The sequence below is a fragment of the Trachypithecus francoisi genome, unplaced genomic scaffold (genome assembly GCF_009764315.1).
Source record: "Trachypithecus francoisi isolate TF-2019V2 unplaced genomic scaffold, Tfra_2.0 Contig00718, whole genome shotgun sequence".
NCBI lineage: Eukaryota > Metazoa > Chordata > Mammalia > Primates > Cercopithecidae > Trachypithecus > Trachypithecus francoisi.
Window position 1 is genome coordinate 21,170 of NW_022680845.1, and position 22,538 is coordinate 43,707.

Below are 22,538 nucleotides of genomic sequence, written 5' to 3' on the forward strand. Positions count from 1 at the left end.
TATGACATTAAAACAAAACTGAAACTCTGTAAGTTTAAATGTCCAATAAACAAAGATGAGATTTTGAGGAGAAACGCCTGATAGTAAAAATACAGACTTGTTGTGTAAGCTGCTTTTAAAATAAAATAGGCAAGTAAGTCTGAGTTTATAAACAAAAAGTAATGATTTTTCTTTTCTTGTCATCAGATTTCAACTCCTTCTATCAGCGTTTTTCCTGACCAGCAATCACAATAACACAAAACAAAATAAAGAGGGGCTTCACTTGTTTTTAAAAGCATTTACAGAAATCAAGTCAGAGAGACAAAATATTTTTCAGCGGGTAACTTCACAACAATCTCTCTTCCTTGGTAACTGCAGAAGATGGGCATCTGAACTCTTCCAAGTACCAAAATTGCTGTCACAAAAATAAAGAATTTAAACATAGGGCAAACTTTGGGAGAGTACAACAATGCAGTCAACACGGAGACAGATTCCCCCAGAGAAAAACTTTCTGCTTCAGTGGGCCCCTGCAGAACAAGTTGCTGGCTAAGAAGTTTCAAGAGGGTAAAGGAGAATCTCACCATAGCCCAATATTAAGAACTCAGGGCCAGGAGAAGGTAGCCTTGACTCCTCCTCCCTCATGCTCACCAACTATAAGTAGGAATACTGGCTGATCTTGGTAGGACTCAGCGGGTATCCAGTGTAAATTGTTGAGCCTCGGGAAGACCCAATGTAGGATTGGGTGGCAAACTGGTGTTGGTACTGAGCAGGGGCCACGCTGGCAGAAGTGAGGAGGCTGGGCCCAACAGTGACAGGGACCTGGTGCACCAAAGTGCTAGGGTGAGTGGTATAGGCTGCAGCATGCCTTGAGGAACCCTGTGGGGAGAAAAGATGAGCAATGGAGCCGGTTGAGCCCAGTGCAGCAGCAGAAGTGGGGGCAGCATACGTATACAGATGAGCCTGGCTTGGCAGGTGAGCAGGCGCTGGGGCAAGGTGTGGGTGCCCTGTAGAGTGTAGCGGGCTGCCATGCTGGAAGGTGTAGGGGGCTTGGGAGAGAGGGGCCACAAACGCCTGCTGCCTGCGGGGGGCTGGGTTGCTGCTTCTCTCCTGTGAGGTTGGAGCCGCCGATGACTGCTGGTTCTGGCTAAGGTTGAGTGGCTGTGCTGCACCGGTCCCCCCACGTTGAGCTCGATACCCTGTGGGGGTGATACAGCATCCAGATGACTGCCCACTCACTGAAGCTACTGGCTTGGTCTTATTGCTCAGGAGACCTGAGGCCTGGGTTGCTACAGTGCAGTCACCAAGCTGAGTTTTCAGTGGAGGCACAATGATGGTGCGGGTGCCAGTGCCATCTGCCACAACTCTGCCAGGCCCCTCCAAAACGGGTCCACTATTGCCTCGGAGAGCACTCAGGGTATCAGTGGAATAAGGGCTGCTCAAAGAAGAGTCAGAGTCTGGAGAATCATTGACAGTGACAAAACTGATGACATTAGACCTTGGCTTCAGGCTAGAGCTACTGGGCTTGTATTTGTTGTCCTCTTCCTCATCAGTGTCACTTCGGATAGTGATGACACTCACAGGAGGGCTGGGAGTATCTGCAATGATGATGGGCTGATGCTGATCCTGGACAGGGACTAAGGAATTATAAGAAGATGTGGTGCGAAGGGGACTGCTCCCAACCAGAGAATAGACTTGGGAAGGCAGAACATCTAGAGAGGACTTGGAAGGGACTGGAGCTGACTGCTTATTCTTCTTCGAAGGGAGGGAACTGGATTGCTGTTGTCTGACAACATGGGCAACACCAACATTCAGAGGCTGAGCAGTGGCCAATGTCACATGGTTAGTCAGCAAGGATGGCTGCTGCATGATAGTGCTGTACTGGTTGCCGTGAGAGTGGGCATTCCTCCAGTCGGCTAGCTGCTGGCCACTCCCCATGGCCTCTGGAATCATTGCTGTGGGCTGCACAGAGTTGTGTAGAGCTACCCCAGGCAACTGTTGCCAAGTTGAAGGCAGGAGAATTTGCTGAGTCCCTCCAGGCCACGCCTGCAGTACAGCAGCAGTCTGTTCAACCAGCGCCGGCCGGCCGGCTGCGCAGCTCAGAGTAAAGGGCACCGCATACTGTGGTGTGATGGTGGCTACTTGAGGGTGGAGAGTTGCTACCATTAGTGGTGTACAGCTTCCCTGCGTAAGAACTCCTGACTGAATCTGTAGTGGCTGAGCATCTGGTGCCTGGGGTACAATTGGTACAGCATTATCCATCCTCACAGGGAATCCAGAATGCTTTGCTGTTGCTTGTAGTCCGGTTTGAAACGCAGGTGGACATAGTATAAATGTCTGTTGGAATGGATCTGTCTGAGTGCAAATCTGGGTGGTTCCAGGCTGCAAGGAAACACCCTGCTGGGCAACTCCAGGAACTGGTGCAGCAGATGATGGGTACAAAGCTGACTGGTAGTTTAGTAGTGAGACATCTGAATTAGCCAGAGAAAGAGTAGCAGCTGCTGCAGTAGAACTGGAAGCTAGAACACTGGCCTGATTGTGCACTGTATCGAGCTGATTGCTGAAGCTCATGGTTAGATTTGTGCTTGTATTTGGAGCAACATGTGTAGTGAAAGGACTCTTGATCTGACTCACTGTATCATACATGTGAACCCTCCGCTTGCAGATCTCCATGTTCTGAAAACAAGACTTAACATGATTGCTATGTGGAAAATCCAAAAGGTGAGTCATTGTCACAAACTGATGGTTAAGAGTTTTTAGAGGGGTAATTCTCTTATCTGCATCAATTGTGAGCATTTTCTTTAAAAGATCAATGTATTCTCTTCGGTCTGCCTTCTCTGCCAACATGTCTGTTCCCTCTAAGTCTGTGGACATACTCACCTGAGCCATGTCATCTAAGCAATTAAAAATGTACTTCCGGGCTTCTTTTGATTTTATTCCAGTCTCCAGTTCATGTTCTTCAGGCGTCTTAAGCCTCCACAGTGGGTACCCCAAATTAGGATCTCTGTTGAAAAACCTGGTTGTTTTTGTTCCGGCACTGAGAAGATATTCAGCTGGCAAGCCTTGTGTTTGTGAAATATAACGAATCTGATCATATTCTGAAGCACCAGGATAAAGAGGCCATCCCAGGAACAGCTCAGCTATCACACAGCCCAGTGACCACATATCAATAGCTTCACAAAATGGTAACCCAAAAATAATTTCAGGAGCTCTGTAGTAACGTGACTGTAAGTAGGTTGAGCACACAGCTTTGGAAACATGACTAGCAGAACCAAAGTCAATGACCTTCACTCGGTAGGGTTGGCGAACCGGATCAACCAGCATGATGTTTTCAGGCTTGCAGGTCGGTGTGGATCAGACCAAGACTCTTGAGCTTCATCAAGGCTGTGGCCACCTGTTGCAAGATTGGTCTGATGTACTTGAGTGGCAGTGGGCTAAATTTGTTTTGCTTTAGAAAATCATATAAGTTCTGCTCCAACATCTCAAAAACAAGGCAGGTGTGATTCTTATGCCGAAAGCACTCATATGAACAGACAAAATTATATTCATCAGCATTTTCACTGCTTAGGTGGGAAAGGATGCTCACTTCAATCTGCCCCTGTCTGGCATAGGAGGGGTGGTTCTTCAAGATTTTAATAGCCACAATTTCCTTGGTGCTCCTCTTCCAGCACTTAGCCACCTGTCCAAATGTCCCCCGGCCTAGGAACTCCAAGACTTCATAGCTATTGGTCATAGAGCAAAGGATCTCATGCTGGACCAGCTGGTAATCCCCTTCTCCACTGGAACTGCTAGTCTTTGTGGTCACAGTGGTGGTTGTGGCAGCAGCACCCACCACAGTCCTGTTTTGCAGCATGAGAGGGGGGATGTTCTTCTATGATCTGCACACTACCGTTGCTGTCAACTTCCTCACTTTTTCGTTTCAATCCACATTTTTGATAGGGCTCAAGCAAAGAAACGTTGCTTCTGTGAGTCAGACACTGGCTGCTTTGGAAGGTTGATGTAGCAGCACTGCCTGAGCTATCAGCGGCTGTTACAACAATATGCTCCACTGCAGGAGCTGGGAGGAGGAGGCCCTGGTCGTAAGCAGGGATGCTGAAATTGGCTACCTGGTGAGAGGAGTTGGCTTGCCCTTGTGTGGCTGGGAGGGTTTTGCTGTGGGTATAATATTTGTCGGTTGCTACTCTGTCCTGAAACATCCCAACTAGAGGGCTCTCTTTTCAGTTTCTTTGCACTGCAGAAGGCACTCGACGACATTGATGGGGGCGAAAACACTTGCAGCTGTGATGCCATACCGCCGGTGTGTCTGGTTCTCAGCCGCGAGCTGGGGCTGCCGAGAGGAGGCGGCGGAGGAGACGAGATCTGGGGCCCCACCGCCGGGTCATCATACCCCCCACGCGAGCCGGCCCGGGCCCCCAAATTTCTCATTTTTTTTGGAATTTCTGGTACTGGTACATTGAGTTCATCATAGAAAGTTTGAAACACTGTCTCAGAAGAGCATTTGTAAACTTCTCCTCAAACCAAGATATTTACTCGAGGATCCAGTCTGGCTCCATCAATTTCTAAGGTCACGCACTCCTCTTTTTTCCATCAAGGATCAAGGGTATTGGTTATTACTAGCTCTAATGGGTTACATTGTCCCTTAGTACAGGAATGGCCGTTTTTTCCTTTCTGAAGGTGGAATGAGTCCTTTTCATCATTTTTTTTTTCTTTTATCCAAGTGGTCTAAATGACACAAGACGAGGATTTACATTTATTTCCACACAGTCCTAATTTATGACAGATGTACTTATTTTCTGCCATGTAGCCTCTTTTCTAATTAAGAAAACCACACCTAATTCCTAACTTATTATGATTAATGACAGCACAGGTATCAAATTTTAAGGTGCCTTGTTTGGGCATCCTTTTCTTTTCTTCTGTTTTGGCTAATACTTTGCTCATATCGTTTATGAGCCCCCACCAGTCTTCAGTCTTTAATCTTATTTTAAAAACTGTGGTCATGGTAGGCTCAGATGGGTCACAACACACATGAAGTTGGTCATATCCTGGGCTATGTACGTTGTATAGAATATCATTATACAAACAAATTCTTTTTAGAGTTGCAGTACACTTACAATAACTGTAAAATAATAGGACCTTAGCAATCTTTTGTCCTACCTCATTGCCTCGATGTATACACTGGGGACAGCCCTCAGTCTGAGGAAGGTCAGTTGAAGTCCTTACATTAAAAGTCCAAATTTTAAGGAAAACGAATCCTGTGATGAGTTTCCTCATGCTTCAGCCATGTGTGGACCAGTCAGCTTCCAGGTGTGACTGGAGCAGGGCTTGTCGTCTTCTTCAGAGTCACTTCACAGGGTTTGTTGAAGCTGCTCCTGTCCACATACCACTTACAGTTTACTAATGTCTAAAGATGGTCTCAGAGTTTGGACCTGCTAGAATAAACTGAGTCCAACATCTCTACAAAATTATGTTCAACTGGGCTCTCTGATACTAGGAACAAGATGGTGGGGTTTAGGGTTTTACAAACTTCAGTGGTTATGTGGGGATTTTCACATAGCAAGCTTTGGTACTTGGTTAATCTAGCATTTCTTAACCAATGATTTCCTCTGGTATTTATTAAAGTTACCATAGCATGGTGGGGGGCTTTATATTCAGGTTTTGCATAAGGGTTAGTTTATCTGCTTCTTGTGTCAATATGGCCATTGCTGCTAGGACCCTTAGACCTGGGAGTCAGCCTTCGGAAACTCTGTCTAGCTGTTTTGAGAGATAGGCCACTGGCCTCGGCTAGGCCCCACAGTCTGGGATAAAACTCCAATTGCCATTTTTTTCTCTTTCTGACACACAGAGTGTAAAGAGTTTTGTCAGATCAGGGAGCCTCAGGGCTGGGGCCGACATGAGTTTTTCTTTTAACTCATAAAAAACTGGTTGCTGTTGGTTGTAATAGATGTAGTTTATCTAATCTACATTTTTATTAATGGTTTTTACTAAAATATTGATTCAAATCCTGCAACTATTTGATTTCAAGCTTTAAATTGATCTGGTATCCCTCATGGGACTCCAATTGCGTCTAAAGAGACATGAGAGTCAAAAGAGTCATAAGGGGCTTCTCTCACTTTATGATGTCTTATTATTTTCTTGTCCTTCAGGTTGATGAAATGCCAGGGTGAAAGGGATAGCCAAGTAGACTAAAGTACAAGTTCCACTCCAGTTATGCAGCAGAGTGCCCAGTAAGGGTCCACCACAATACCACCACACATCTGCTCAGAGATGAACAAAGGCTGACTGACTGCTAAGCTCTTGAAAATTCTTAAGCTCACTGCACTCTTGCAGGTCTCCAAGGAATGCTAAGTTTCCTCCCTGCGGTGAGAGACATGAAGTGAACCTAGTGTTGGGAGGCAGAAGCCAGGTGGCCCTCGGGGGCTGACCCACAGGGACTTTGGGATATAGCATAGAGAGCATGGCATGACTTATTACTCCAGGCTGTAGAATCCTGGAAAACAGCTATCATGCAGCCTATGCCTGATAGACTGGAGGACCACCTTAGTGGAAGGTGGACAATCTGGGCCTCTGGCCTGTCCTGTGCACAAGCATAACAATTGCGCTTGTTTAATGTGCTGATGGAATATTTGATACATTTTAACCAAGCATTTGCATCTTGGTATCCTGTCTTAATTGCTAAAGTTTGTTTTAAGTCTTTAACTTCTATGATCCTCTAGTAAAATAAAAGTATGGTTTCAGGGAAATTGCAAAAACCAGTTGGGACAGTCTATCCTTGCTTTTTAATGGTTCATAGAATTTTGAACCAATGATAACATGAAAGCTGTACATCAGGGGGTAACACTCCTGGTTGGCACTGGGGTCTTTCTTGAAATGTTCCCAGATTAAATGGTCCTACTTTATTAATGCCTAGTCTGAGGACAGTCAGGAGGGATAGAAGTACTTTTCTGAAGTAGAAATCTGTCTTTGACTTGGCAAGTCCTCACATGATATAACAAAGCAAGCATTAAATGGAATAGTTTAAGGTGATATTGACTTGGTTATATTAGTAGCTAGATGATCAGCAATAGAACGAGGAAAGAAGAAAGAGTAATAGAATAGATTAAAAGAGTTAAATTTTTCTTTGCTTTAGTTTGGTAGGGTTTTCCCCTGGGACTATGGCCCACGACTCTGGAGGGGGTGATGCTTTCTTGACTCAGGTGTGATGACTCCATCCTTTTTTTGCTGTACGAACAGCAGTCTTGGTGGTTAGCAGTACAAGGTAGGGTACTTCCCAGGCTGGCTCAAGTTTTTCTTCATTCCACCTTTCGATGAGAATGTGATCTTCAGGCTGCTGCTGGTTTACTGGAAATTCTAGGGGTGGTACATGTGCTGAAAGATTTTTAGTTTTTAGTTTTTTTTTTTTTTTTTTTTTTTTTTTGAGAAAGGCAAGAGGAAGATAAACCAAGTACATAATTTTTAAGAAATTGACCTTTTGTTCTAAATGTGGGGACCTTGGCAGTGGATTTAGGTCCTTAATGCCTTTTTATGGAGAAATTTTCTTTAGCACCTATTTTTATTAGTTTTTAAATCAAAGAAAGTCAAATATCATTTTACATTTAATAATGTCTCTCGTATGATTTTATACCAGATAAGTTAAATTTTATCTTTATATTAGTGTGTTATTAATATTAAACCTAATTTTAATAAAACCTTGTGGAAATATTTATTTAAATTTTAATGTTTTACCATAAGGTAAGATTTATAGACTCTTTTTAACCTTTTATACTTTTTTCTAAAGAGCAGTTTGGTGCTTTCAGAAAAACCTGTAATGCTTTTATTTTAATGTCCAGTTCACAGAAAAAGTGGATGATAGTTCTTTAACTTTAGCTAATGTATTTACACACAGAATGTTCTTTACAATTAACGTTTATGCTTTGCTCAAACCTTCAAAACAGTAATTTTTAACTCTTTAATATAGGTAAAAATGTACATTCTTATGCCTCCTTATAATCCTTTTACGAAAGGTATATTTTTCTTATACACCTTGCACATAAACTTTTTTTTTTAATAGTTTTACATTCAGGAGGCCTAGTTACCTTTAAGTTATACAACATTTTTTGCATAAAATCCTTTTTTAACACACCTTTTATATAACTTTTTTTTTTCTTTCACGACTTTTACAGACAATTTTTTGACATGCCTTTACTTTCTGTCTTATTACAAATATTTCTTTCTTTAAACAATCAGTCAATTTATTTCAGGGCAAGAATTTACTAAATAACACTCTTTATATATAAATTCTGCCCCCCCTTTTTTCTTTTTTCTGAAAATGATAACCATTCTTTTCCAAAGTGAATCTTTTTTATGTCTGTGGACTAGACTGTCTAAGGCCACAAGAATAGAAGTACTATAATACATGTTAGACTGTTAACTTTTAGCAAACTTTACTTTTGTTGAAAACCTTGTAAGTTTGGGATTTTAATTATCCTTTGCTATTAATAAGACCTTGTTTTGTCCAAATTAGAATTGATATGATGGCTTTTAAAGGAACAGGGTACACTTTTTTCTCAACTACTTGTATATTTCTTTTTCTCTCTCTTTGACTTTTCTGTTGCCTGTGTCTCTTCCTCTGTCTCTCTGCCTCTGTCTTTCTCTCTCTTTCTCTCTCCTTGACTCCCTCTTTGTCTGTCTCTTCCTCTCCATCTCTTCCTCTCTCTCTCTTTGCCTGTTTTCCTCTCTGTCTCTTTCCATTCTCTCTCTCTACTGATCTTTCCTTGCTTCTGCCAGACGCTTATGCTGCTGTTCTCTCAGTCACCATGTGTTGGGGGCGGGGAATCTAAAACAAGCTGGTCTGGGTTCCCTTGCTTACAGGTTACCTTGTGCCATAACTTTGAAACAAGGGACCTGTCAAGGCTTCCTTCCAATGACCAACCAACCTCTAATGCTGACCAGTCTATCTTACACAAAGTTTTAAGTTTTCCTGGTGTAATAGTACTCCATAGTCTCCCTGAAATCCTTTTTTTTTTTTTTTTTGAAAATTTTCAACATAGTTACCAGTGGGGTGGGCTTACTTTGTGCCTCACCCATGTTTCCTCTACACAATATACCACAAGCACATCACAAAACAAAGAACAAGTAAAAAGGGTACACATGCACTTTTATGGTTTACACCAAACCAAAACGAAAACCGAAATCAGAGTATCCAGAAATCTAAGTCAGATGAGAACCAAACCAAAGAATCAAGCAATCGAAGTCAAGTCAAAAAGAGAAGCCAAAGTGCTGATACAGGCACACCGTGGGTGATCAGACCACACTTCCACTCAAAAGGAGTGGGTAAGTTCCCGAGACTGATCCTCTCAAGCAAATCAAACCAAATGAAAACCATAGTGCCAAGGAAGGCACGCCGTGGGTGATCAGGCCACGCTTCCACTCAAACGGAGTGGAAGACTAGTTCAAAGACTAGTCTTAATAAACTTTAAATGTCCAGACTCCAAGTGCCCCTTCCTTCCCAGTGTTCAGCCATTGTGCTGATCCTCCATGGGGGCCTGCCACACACTGCTGTGGCGAGGCATCACACCGGGGCAAATGCCTACCAGGGAATGCTCTCAGAATCCGCGTTGCTATGGCTGGTCAGAGTACCCCATAAGGATGTTCCACAGGGCAGGCCTAAGCCACTTAAGTAGCTGCCTCGACCCTCCACTATTCACCTCACTTCCCGGTCAGGGAACCAAGAAATGTAGCAGGACCAGTAGCAGACAAAACTTCTCAGACACTGAGTTAAAGAAGGAAGGGGTTTATTAAGCCTGAGGCATTGGCAAGACGTCTGTCTCAAGAACTGAGCTCCTTGAGGGAGCAATTCCTGTCCCTTTTAAGGGCTCATAACTCTAAGGGAGTGCATGTGAGAGGGTCATGATTGATTGAGCAAGCAGGGGGTATATGACTGGGGTCTACACGCACTGGTAATTAGATTGGAACAAAACAAGATAGGGATTTTCACAGTGCATTTCTATACAATGTCTATAATCTATAGATAATAGAACCAATTAGGTCAGGGGTTGATGTTTAACTACCAGGCCCAGGGTGCGGCACTGGGCTGTCTGCCTGTGGATTTCATTTCTGCCTTTTGGTTTTTACTTCTTTCTTTGGAGGCAGAAATTGGGCATAAGACAATATGAGGGGTGGCCTCCTCCCTTAATGACATGATACTAAGCTATCAACAACTAAGAAAACACCTTGGAGACATCAAGAAATGTTATAACATTTAAAATAATACACAAACACAGAAACCCTAGATAAAAAGAAGCTAAAGAAAAGTGCATCTATCTAACCCTCCCCCCCAAAAACAAAGCTATTACTATTACCTAGCAAAGGTAATTATTACTATTACACTTATTGTAGCAGCTATTACATGAAAAATACACAAATCTAATTAAATGGACACTAAGTGTGCAGAGACATAATATGAGACAATACTATACATTGAAAAGAATAGAAAAGTACATGAACAGAGTATTTTTATATTGTTGAACTTAAACTGTAGCTTTAAGCTGTAGATTTGTTTTTACATGACCAGTCACTTCTCTTACTGCTTTCAAGATTCTCTTTGTTTTTGTTTCTGACAGGTTAATTATCAAGTAAGTTTGAGTGTGTTTGAGTTATGTTGCTTGGAAGTTGTTGAGCAACTTAATATTATCCGAAGTATTATATTTTAACTTTTGAATATTTATTGAGGTCCCAAATGTATCTAATTATAATATTAAAATACAGAAAAAGAAAGTTTTGAGAAATTAACAGATGTGTCTGAAGGATCAAAGGAGAAATTATAAAATCAAATAAGATGAAGAACATATGGAAAGCAAGAAATTGAATGTCAGAGTGAAGAGTATTTTACTTGTAATGACATTAAACGTGAGCTCTTACATAAGAAGGCACAGAATGGTGCAAACGCACCTTAAAAGGTGGGGTTCACATATGTGATTTCCCTGCAAGTGTCAGTTTAGACACAAAGGGAGAGAGATTGAAAGTAAAATGATACAGGTTCTTGGAAAAGTGTGACAATGGACTACAGGGCACTACGCATCTGTCTCTTCAACTATTCAATATGTGCAGTTGCAGAATCGCTATGATGCAGTTAGTTTGGAACTCCAGTGCCTATCTGAAGTTTTAAGGCCGTTAGAAGATGATTTGTGGGGTAAACAACAATTAAATTCAATCAATATTATAGCATCCGTCAACAGGAGTTGTTTATTCTTAACTACTGCAGTGGTGTGCAGCTTTACAAATACTTCAGGAGCACCTGGCAATAGCTGTGATAAACAAAAAATGACCTTATCCTCCAATTCTCAGGAGGACCTGTGAATCGATTGCTCTTTTTTAAGGAGGTCCCGACAGTGGTAAACAGTTATTGTTTCATTTTCCAAACCTTTTGCAGGACTTTTCTCCTCCTACTCAAGTAACTTTCAGAAGATTTAAAAAGCAGAGCCTTTCTTTCCTAATTTTTCCTTTTCTTTTTCTCTTAAGAGGTCAGACAATGAAAGATAAAAGCATTAAAAGGTAAAAGTTAGTAAAAATTTAGAATACAATGTGTTGTTAATCATGTGTGCTCCAAAACGGTGCAGCCTCAAGAAAAACCCCCAACAAAATCAGTAAGACTGATTGCCATGGCAGAAAGAGCCTAGGTGATGAGTAAACAGAACCCTAGCAAGCTAGAGAGGGAGAAAATCTGATTTTCAAAGGAAGAGCACTTAAAAATTTAAATGCATCTTTTCGACACCAACAGAATCACAAAACATAAAGTGAAGCAACAAAGTAGGGCCCACCCTAAAAAGAAAAAAATATCACTAACAGAAGCTTTTCCAAGTGGCCCAAGTGTCAGGCTAAATAGAACACAATTTTTAAAATTAATGCATTTAGGAAGCTAATAGAATGAAGCAAAACACAGAAAGCCATGAGCAAAAATGAAACATATATTAATAGACAGTAAATGTACAGTAAGCTAAACTTATAATAAAGTAAACTTACAATAAAACTAAAAAGAAAATTCTGGGACAGACTCAGTGGTTCTCAGAAAAAAAATTGTGTGTGTGTGTGTGTGTGTGTATTTATATATATATAATCTTTAAGCACCGTATTCCATTATATTTGGAGCTAAATACTTAAAAAACTGACATTAAATGTTCCTACAGCCTGGGTGCAGTGGCTCACACCTGCCATGTTGGCACTTTGAAGGCCGACTCTGTTCGATCAAGAGGTTAAATGATGAAGACTCTCCTGGCCAACATGGTGAAACCCTGTCTTTACTAAAAAATAAAAATAAATAAATAAATAAAATTGGCAGGGTGTGGTGGCACAAGCCTGTAGTCTCAGCTATTCCAGAGGCTGAGGCAGGATAATTGCTTGAAATCAGGAGGCCGAGGTTGCAGTGAGCCAAGATTGTTTCACTGAACTCCACCGTGGTGACACACCGAAACACCATCAAAAAGCAAAACAAAAGAAACAAACAAACAAAAGTTACTACAGAGATTTAAAAGGACAATTGAGCAGATAGAAGAAAAAAATATCAGCAACTCTAAGAAAAAGGCCGTTTAAATTGTTAAGTCAAGAAGGGAAAAAGTAAATAAATAAATGTGAAAACAACCTAGAAACCAGTGGGACACCATCAAGCAGACCTACCGGGGAAGACTAAATCAATGGTGGTGAAGAAGGTCACACATCTGAGGAAATAAATAAACACACCAGATGCTCAACAACCTCCAAGCAACATAAACTCAAACACACTCAAACTTACTTGACAAGCAACCTGTCAAAAACAAAACAAACAGAATCTTGAAAGCAGCAAGAGAAGTTACTGGTGGTGTGAAAACAACCCTCATCAGTAATCAGCGGATTTCTTTTCAGAAATTTCAGAGGCCGGAATGTAGTAGACTAATATATTTCAAATGCTGTAAGAAAAAAAAAAAAACAAACAAAAAACTTTTAACTTTTAAACACATATCTGATGGGTGAAGCATCAGCCAAAGAAATGTTGATTGGTAGGAGAAAGCTGTCAGCAAAGGCCTGGTCTCCCACGTGTCTTGGACTGAAACTTGCACTCAAGCGATTGTGATACAAATTAAAGCACTTTCCCCTTATAATCCAGTTGTGCGGGAGAAATTTAAGGTCTCTGTTCACTGTAACATTAAGATCATGTTGGAGCAGTCCAACCAGAGAGCATGAAGTACTGAAAAGGTTCTAGGGTTCAGCGCAAGGGATAGAATCCGTGGTCAAATATATACAAAGAAAAATTGTTGAATTTTAATAGTCAGTCTGCTCAGGACCCCATAACTGAGCTGAGCAGAATACATCATTAACTGTAAGATGCCCTAATCCATCTTCATAGCCCCCCAAAATTTCACCCATAGATAAGGCTTGAAAGCAGAATGAAAATATCCAAGGTACTTATTTAATGTTATCAATTCATTTCAAGCACTGTAACTATAAAATAAATGATGAAACAGCTTCTTTGTGACACTGTTACAATTTTATGCACCTATAAGCCTAAATATAAAAGCAGAGAGGTGAGGATTATACTGTTCTTGCACAGAGTCTCAGTCTGTCACCCAGGCTGGAGTGCAGTGAGGTAGTCTGGGCTCACTGAAACCTCCGCCTCCCGGGTTCACGGATTCTCCTGTGTTAGCCTCCCAAGTAACCTGAACAACAGGAGCTTGCCGCCACGCCTGGCTATTTTTTTTTTTTTTCCTGTTTTTTTTTTTTTTTTTTTTTTTTTTTTTACCAGAGACAACATTTCACAGTGTTAGTTAAATGATATCGATCTTTTGCCCTCGTGATCCACCCGCCTCCGCTCCAAAAGTGCTGGGATTACAGGCAGAAGGCACTGCGCCTGGCAGACCTCTCATTTTTGTCTAGGGCTACTGCTATATAAAAGACCAGAATTGCTTTTTATCAGATTTGGATGACTGAAAACTCTGTAATAATGTTTATTTATTTATTTAATTTATTTTAAGTATCCTAGAATGCAGAGTTCAATGGGGTATGAGGCAGTCTCCACTGCCCTCCCATAGACACAGGAAAACACCTGAGATGGTGATTTCAATTTACCAAGTCACAAATACCTCAGAGACACAAAATTCTGAACTGAACATATAATTAGAATTTTTGTGGAGATATCAATCGATTTGTATTTTTTTGGCATAAATCTCTAGGTCTTACCCCGTTAGCATGAATAAATGACTACCTCTTTAAACCTTGGGCAGGATTAGTGAATCATGGAATCATTTAAGTAGAACATCTGCGTTTCAATTGTCATAAGATGTGCTTTTTAGATTAACTTAGATTATATTCTATTCAATAAGCTAAAATTCTGGATGCTCGATTAAATGCAGAAACTTCTTTCAAAACAGAGGAAAAACATTTACCTATTCTGGGATGTTTAAAATTATTGATGTTTATTGTTGTTGTTGTTGTTGTTGTTGTTGTTGTTGTTGTTGTTGTTGTTTGAGACAGAGTCTCGCTCTGTCGCAGAGGTTGGAGTGCAGTGGCCGGATCTCAGCTCACTGCAAGCTCTGCCTCCCGGGTTTAAGCCATTCTCCTGCCTCAGCCTCCAGAGTAGCTGAGACTACAGGCGCCCATCACCTCCCCTGGCTAGTTTTTTGTATTTTTTAATAGAGACGGGATTTCACCATGTTAGCCACGATGCTCTCGATCTCCTGAACTGGTGACCCACCCATCTCCGCCTCCCAAAGTGCTGGGATTACAGGCTTGAGCCACCGCGCCCGGTAGGATGTCTGGTTTTATATGCACACAATTTTCTAGGATACTCTATAAATTCAGCTAACCAGGAGCTCTCTGAAGCCTATGCTTTTGGGTTGTTATGCAGATTCCATTGCATGGGCATGACTGAATAATCTACTGGTCCATTTTGATCAATGTGACTTTTGTTGCAGTGTCTACAGATTATAACTTCCCTAGCCAAAAATCTCAGTGGACGGTGGCACCTTTGCCACAATTTCTCTTGGGCCTGCTGGGCTAATTTCAACACTCAATTTGACAGGTTGCAATTAATTCAAACTACGTGCTCAGATTCCATTTTTGCTATGGGTGGGACAGGACCAGAGTAGAAAGAGGTACCTGGGTGAGAGACTGTTGAGTCCAGCCACTTCACACAGCTGGGTACATTGGCTATGATAAGGTGAGAAAATCCAGGTGACAGCATAGTTGCCATCTCCCTGCAAGACTTTGGCTGAATCAGGCATAGCAAAAGGTTTTCTTTCCACCCCACTCAGGAATACAGTTGTATCCAGAGGCTTAAAAACGCCAGAAATTGCAAAGCTCCCAAAATGATGTTATAGCTGTGGCTTTGAAAAGGCTTAACTTTGGGCTCCATTAAGGATTGAACCTCTTCTATCCTTTTTTATTTTTTAAATCCCAGTAACCAAAAATATGGAAAATGTGTGTTTGTGTGTTTCACACCCTTTTTTGTTACTCATCTTGTAGTTTTTCCCTTCAGTGGGTTGTGAATTCTTGTCCCATGTACAGGAAGAATAAAGTTTGGAGAGTAATTAAGGCAAATAGAAGCTTTATGGAGTGAAATTACAGCTCTCAGGAGACAGAAAGTGGGTGACTCCATTTCACAAACAGGACATACCTGCAACAGCAATACTCAGTTAAGAGAAGAGCTAGTGTGATCAAGTGCTGTTGGTCGGCTGGTTGTTACATCATCTCTGAAGCCCTCAGTGGAGGCGAGATTCAGAGTAGGTAGCTCCTATATGCATGAAGGTTGTTGAGGTGTGTCCTCAGCTTAAGACTGAGAGAAGACAAATCCATCTGCAGACATGTAATCCCAATAAGTGTACAACTCTCAGTGAAGAGAGGCTACTCTGGTGGCTAATTCAGGAGAATCACTTGAACCTGGCTGGCTTAGGTTTAAGTGAGCTGAGATCACACCACTACACTTCAGACTGGTGATAGAGTGAGATTCCATCTCAGAAATAATAGTTATTCTTAATATTATAATTAGTTTAGAGAAGAGTATAAATGTTCTGATGGGGCTAAAAAACACCGGGCAAGGACTTTGTGCAGCATACCCAAGGATCAATAGATGAATTGATCAAGCCAAAAGCAGAATATGACTGATTGAAGATCAACTTAATGAAATAAAATATGAGGACAAGATTAGATAAAAAAGAATGAAAAGAAACAAACAAAACTTTCCAGAAATATGGGACTATGCAAGATGTCCGAACCTGTGATTGATTTGTGTACCCAAAAGTGATGAGGAGAATTGATCCAAGTTGAAAAGCACACTTCAGAATATTACACAGGAAAACTTCCCCAACATACTAAGACAGGTCAACATACAAATTCAGGAAATACAGAGAAAATCACTCAGATACTTCATAAAAAGTAGAACCCAAGACACATAATTGTGAGAGTATCCAAAACAGAAAAAAAAAAAAAGGAAAAAAATGTTAAGGGCAGTCTGAGAGAAAGATCAGGATACTTACAAAGGGAAGCCCATCCAACTAACAGCAGATATCTCTGAAGAAATACTACACACCACAAGAAAGAGGGGGCAAATATTCACCAATCATAAAGTAAGGAATTGCCACACCAGAATTTTGTACCCATCCCAACTAAGCTTTATAACCAAAGGGAAAATAAAATAATTTACAGACAAACAAATGTAGAAAAGTGTTGTCACCACCATGTGTGCCTTACAAAAACTCCTAAAAGAAACATTAAGTATGTAAAGGGACATCTGCTAACAGCTACTGCAAAAACATAAAAATAAAGACCAAAAACACTATGAGGGAACTATATCAAGAATATGCAAAATAGGCCGGGCGCGGTGGCTCAAGCCTGTAATCCCAGCACTTTGGGAGGCCGAGACGGGCGGATCACGAGGTCCGGAGATCGAGACCATCCTGGCTAACACGGTGAAACCCAGTCTCTACTAAAAAATACAAAAAACTAGCCGCCGGGCGAGGTGGCGGGCGCCTGTAGTCCCAGCTACTCGGGAGGCTGAGGCGAGAGAATGGCGTGAACCCGGGAGGCGGAGCTTGCAGTGAGCTGAGATCCGGCCACTGCACTCCAGCCTGGGCCACAGAGCGAGACTCCGTCTCAAAAAAAAAAAAGAATATGCAAAATAAACAGCTAACATCATCATGCCAAGATCAAATTGATACATAACATTAACCTTAAAGATAAATGAACTAAACTTTCCAATTAAAAGACACTGAATGGAAAATTGGATACAGTCAAGACCCATCAGTATGCTTTATTCAGGAGACCCATCTGACATGCAAATGCACAGATAGAGGCTCAAAATAAAATGATGGAAGAATATTTATGAAACACAAAGCAAGGGGAAAGAAAAAAAAAAAAAGACTTGCAATCCTAGTCTCTGTATAAAGACTTTAAAGACAGAATTTAAACCAACAAAAATCAAGAAAGACAAAGAAGAGCTTTGTATAATGGTGAAGAGAACAATGCAGAAAGAAGAGCTAACTTTCCTAGATATATATGCACAAAATACAGGAGCACACAGATTCATAAAGCAAGTTCTTGCAGACTGACAATAACTTAGATTCCTCCAGAATGGTAGTGAAAGACTTTAACACTCCATGGTCAACATTGGATCATTGAGACATATAATTAAGAAGGATACTCAGGACATGAATTCCGCTCTTGACCCAGTGGACCTAATAGACATCTACGTAACTCTCCACCCCAAATCAACAAAATACACATTTCTCTCAGCACCACAAAGCACTTATTCTAAAATCAATCACAAAATTAAAAGTATAACACTCCTCAGCAAATGCAAAACAACAGAAATCATAAAATCACCTCTCAGACCACAGTGCAATCGAATTAGAATTCAGGATTGTGAAACTCAATGAACACTACATAGCCTCATGTAAACTAATCAACCTGATTCAGAATGACTGCTAGATAAATAACAAAATTAGGAATGAAGGAAACAAGTTCTTTGAAATCACTGGGAAAAAAGACACAACATAACAGAGTTTCTGGGATAGAGTTAAAGCAGTGTTAAGCGGGAAATTTATAATGTGAGATGCCCACGTAAGAAAATGAGAAAGGTCTAAAGTAAACAATCTAATATCCCAATGAAAAATTCAGGCACTTTGGGAGGCTGAGGCAGATAGATCACCAGAATTTAAGAGGTTAAGAGTTCAAGACAAGCCTGGCCAGCAAACGTGATAAAACATTGTCTCTACTTTAAATATAGAAAATAGCACAGCATAGTGGTGCACACCTGTAATTTCAGCCACTTGGGAGGCTGAACTGGGAGAATCTCTTGAAACCAAACAAGTTCAAAAGCTATCAAAAGACCAAAAATAACTGTGATCAGAGCATAACTGAGTGTAATACACACACACACACACACCACACACACACACACACACACACCCTTCAAAAAATCACTGAATCCAGGAGGAGATTATTTTCAAAAGATTGACAACAGAGATGGACTGCAAGCCAGAATAATAAAGAATAAAAGACAGAAGAATCAAATAGACTTCATAAAATAATTACGGGGTTGTCAACAATGATCACACAGAAATACAAACTACCATCAGATAATGCTGTAAACACCTATATGCAAATATAACAGAAAACCCTGAAGTCAATAGTAAATTATGAGACATGTGCACCTTTCAAGAATAATCCAAGAAAAGTTGAATCCCTGAATAGATCAACAAGAAATTCTGAAACTGAGGCAGTAATTAATGGACTACCAATCAAAAAAAAAGCTTAGGATCAGACAGATTCACAGTTGAATTCTACCAGATATATAAAGAGTAGCTGGTATAATTCTTTCTGAAAACACTCCAAAAACTAGAAAATGAGAGAGTCCTCTCTAACTCATTTTGAGGCCAGCATCCTCATGATACCAAAACCTGTCAGAGACACAAAAAAGAGAAAATTTCAGGCCAATACCCCGATCAACATCGATGTGAACATCCACAATAAGATACTGACAAATTGAATCCAACTGCACATCAAAATCTTATCCAACATGAAGAAGTCGGCTCCAATCTTGGGAAGCCAAAATGGGTTAGCATATGTAAATCAGTAAATGTAGTCCATCACATGGACAGAACTCATGGCAAAGAAACACATGGTGATCAGTATAGATGCAGAAAAACCCTTCGATAAAATTCAACATCTATTTATGGTAAAATCACTAAATAAACTACACATTAATGGCACATATCACAAATTAATATGAGCAATTTATGCAAATTCATAAGCATTGTCATATTCAATGCTTTAAAGCTGGAAGCATTCCTTTGAAATCTGGCACAAGGCAAGTATGACCTCTCTCACCACTACTTTTCAACATAGTATTGGTGTTTATGGCCTGGGAAATGAGGAAAGGAAAGAAATAAAGGTTATCCAAAGAGCAAGAGATGAAATCAAATGACTCCAGTTTACAGATGACATGATTATGATCATGTAGAATCATGTAGAAAACTACTATACATAGTTTGAACACCCCATCGTCAAGGAGTCAAAAACTCCTTAAGCTGATAAGCAACTCCAGTCATCTCAGACTTCAAAACAAATGTGCTAACATCACAAGCATTCCTATACACCAATAAGAGAGCCAAATCATGAGTGAATTCAATTCACAATTTCTACCAAGAAAAAAAAAAATAACTAGGAATATAACTTCCAAGGGATGTAAAAGACTTATTCAAGGAGAACTACAAACCACTGCTCAAGGAAATAAGAGAGGACATAAATAAATGGAAAAAATTCCGTGCTCACATATAAGAATGATTAATATTGTGAAAATTGTCATACTGCCAAATTAATTTATAAAGTCAATGATATTCTCAGTAAGTTACCATTGACCTTCTTCTCAGGACTAAAAAAAATAAAAGCTACCTTAAATTTTATATGGATTTAAGAAAGAGCTTATATAGCCAAGACAATCCTAAGCAAAAAGAAAAAAGTTAAAGGCATTGGGTACAGTAACCAAAACCGCATGATAATAGTACCAAAGCAGATGAATAGATCAAAGGAACAGGATAGACATCTCAGAAACAATGCCGCACACCTACAGCCATCTGATCTTTGACAACCATGAAAAAAAAAGCAATCTGGTAAGGATTACCTATTTAATAAATGGTACTGAGAAAACGGGCTAGTCATATACAGAAACCTGAAACTGGACCTCTTTCTCACGCCTTATGAAAAATTAAGATAAATTAAATAATTAAACATAATACCAAAAACCACAAAAAACAGAGAAGAAATCCAAGACAATACCTTTCAGGCCATGGACATGGAGAATAACCTCATGACTAAAACACCAAAATTAAATGCAACAAAAGACAAAATTAACAAATAGGGTCTAAAGAGTTTCTGCAGAGCAAAATTAACTGTCATCACAGTTAACAGGCAACCTACAGAATGAGAGCAAATTTTGTCAATCTATTCATCTGACAAAAGTCTAGTGTCCAAAATCTACAATGCACTTAAAAAGGTTTACAAGACAATAACAAACAAACCCCATCAAAAAGAGTGCAAAGGATAAAAACAGACACTTCTCAAAATAAAATACTTTTGCAACCAACAAATATATGAAAAAACGTGGCATCACTTGTCACTAGAGTAATGCACGTCAAAACCACAATGAGATATCATCTCACACTAGTCAGAATGGCGATTACTAAAAAGTCAGGAAACGACAGATGCTGGTGAGGATGTGGAGAAACAGGGATGCTATATACCGTTAGTGAGAGTGTAACTTAGGTCATTTTTTGTGGAAGAGAGTGTAGCACTTCTTCAGGGATCTAGAAGCAGAAATACTATTTGACCCAGCAATCCCATTACTGGGTGCACACCCATAGAATTATAAATCATTCTATAAAGACACACGCAAGTGTGTGTTCATTGCAACACTATTCACACTAGCACGGAGTTGGAACAAACCCAGATGTCCATCAATGATAGAATGGATAAAGAAAATGTGGTCCGTATAGAGCATGGAATGCTATGCAGCCATAAAAATGGACTTCATATCCTTTACAGGTACATAGATGAAGCTGGAAAACATCATTTTCAGCAAAGTAACAAAGGAACAGAAAATCAAATACCACCTGTTCTCACTAATAAGTGGGAATTGAACTATGAGAACACATCGACACACGGAGAGGAACATCACACACTGGAGACTGTCAGAGAGTGAGGGGCAAGGGCTGAGAGATAATTAGGAAAATACCTCATGCAGGCAGTGTTGAAAACTTAGGTGATGGGTTGATGAGTGTACCAAACCACCATGACACACGTATACCTATGTAACAAATCTGCACGTTTTACAAACGTATCCTAGAACTTAAAATATAATTTTTTTAAAAAGCCAGGTAAAATAACAAACTCAATAGTATCCATAAATTTATTATGACTCCCTCTTGTTTTTTACTGGATAATTTGACTGCGTTTTGTGTCTTCATGAAAGCAAAACAGCAATGTAATGTACCAAACATTTTAAAAGAACATACCAAAAAGTAATTGGAGCCAATTCTATTATCTGTCTGAAGATAAGTTTAGGTTGAAAACCACTTCTCCTAATATTTGTCAGTGACCTAAGCTGCTTAAAATAAAAGTAAGGCTTTCAACCTAAAGACACACGGAAGCATCTAGAACATTAAGAAAAGCTGAGAAATGCCACTCTGGCAGCCACTGCTGCTCTCCATGGGACAGCTTTGTGTCTCAGCTTCAGCAGAAGAAGCAAGGTTTCAGCAAGCAGTGTTTGGTGCACCTGTTTTTCATCTCTATATTCCTTGGCGAGGTATCTATTCAGGTTTTTATCTTCCAATTGGGTTGCTTATCTCTTTCAGTTTCAAAGTTCCTGTGTATATTGTGCTTACAAGTCATATTTCAGATAAGTTTCCTGTTTTTTTTTTCTATCTCTGACTTGCTTGTTTATTCTCTTAACAGGACTTGGGATTACAGGCTATCACCACCACACCCAGTTATTTTAATTTAATTTAATTTAATTTTGTTTTATTTATTGTATTGTATTGTATTATTATCAGTAAAGACAGCGTTTCACTATGTTGAACATGCTGATCTGGGAATCTTGACCTCAAGTGATACAGCCGTTTTGGCCTCCAAAAGTGCTGATATTACAGGCTTGAACCACTGTGACCCACCTTTACATGACGTTTTAAAGAGTACAGATTTCAACTTTCAATAAAGTTCACATTATCATTTTATTTTCTTTCATGGACTTGATAATAACTCATTACCAAACTCAAGGCCATGAAGATGTTCTCTTCCAATTTTGCATTAGAAACTTTAAGATATGGATATTTTTGACTTATTATTGTTTGTAAAACTATGAAGTATTATATATATATATATATATATGTACACACATATATACATACAGAGAGAGAGAGAGTTTTCAGCTGTTCTGTTGCCACATGTGGAATAGACATCATTTTAACAAGAAATGGGGGAAAGGATTCCCTATTTAATAAATGGTGCTGGGAAAATTGGCTAGCCATAAGTAGAAAGCTGAAACTGGATCCTTTCCTTACTCCTTA

General features: G+C 40.0%; 1 protein-coding gene across 1 annotated transcript; it reads right to left on the bottom strand.

Moving 5' to 3' along the window:
* Positions 1-265: 265 nt before the first annotated feature.
* Positions 266-4,379, bottom strand: LOC117088061 (homeodomain-interacting protein kinase 1-like). The gene is given in 5 exon segments (XM_033219050.1): positions 266-394; positions 628-3,315; positions 3,317-3,829; positions 3,831-4,148; positions 4,150-4,379. Coding segments are annotated over 4 exon segments (3,633 nt in total). The 5' UTR covers positions 4,267-4,379; the 3' UTR covers positions 266-394; positions 628-630.
* Positions 4,380-22,538: the final 18,159 nt, after the last annotated feature.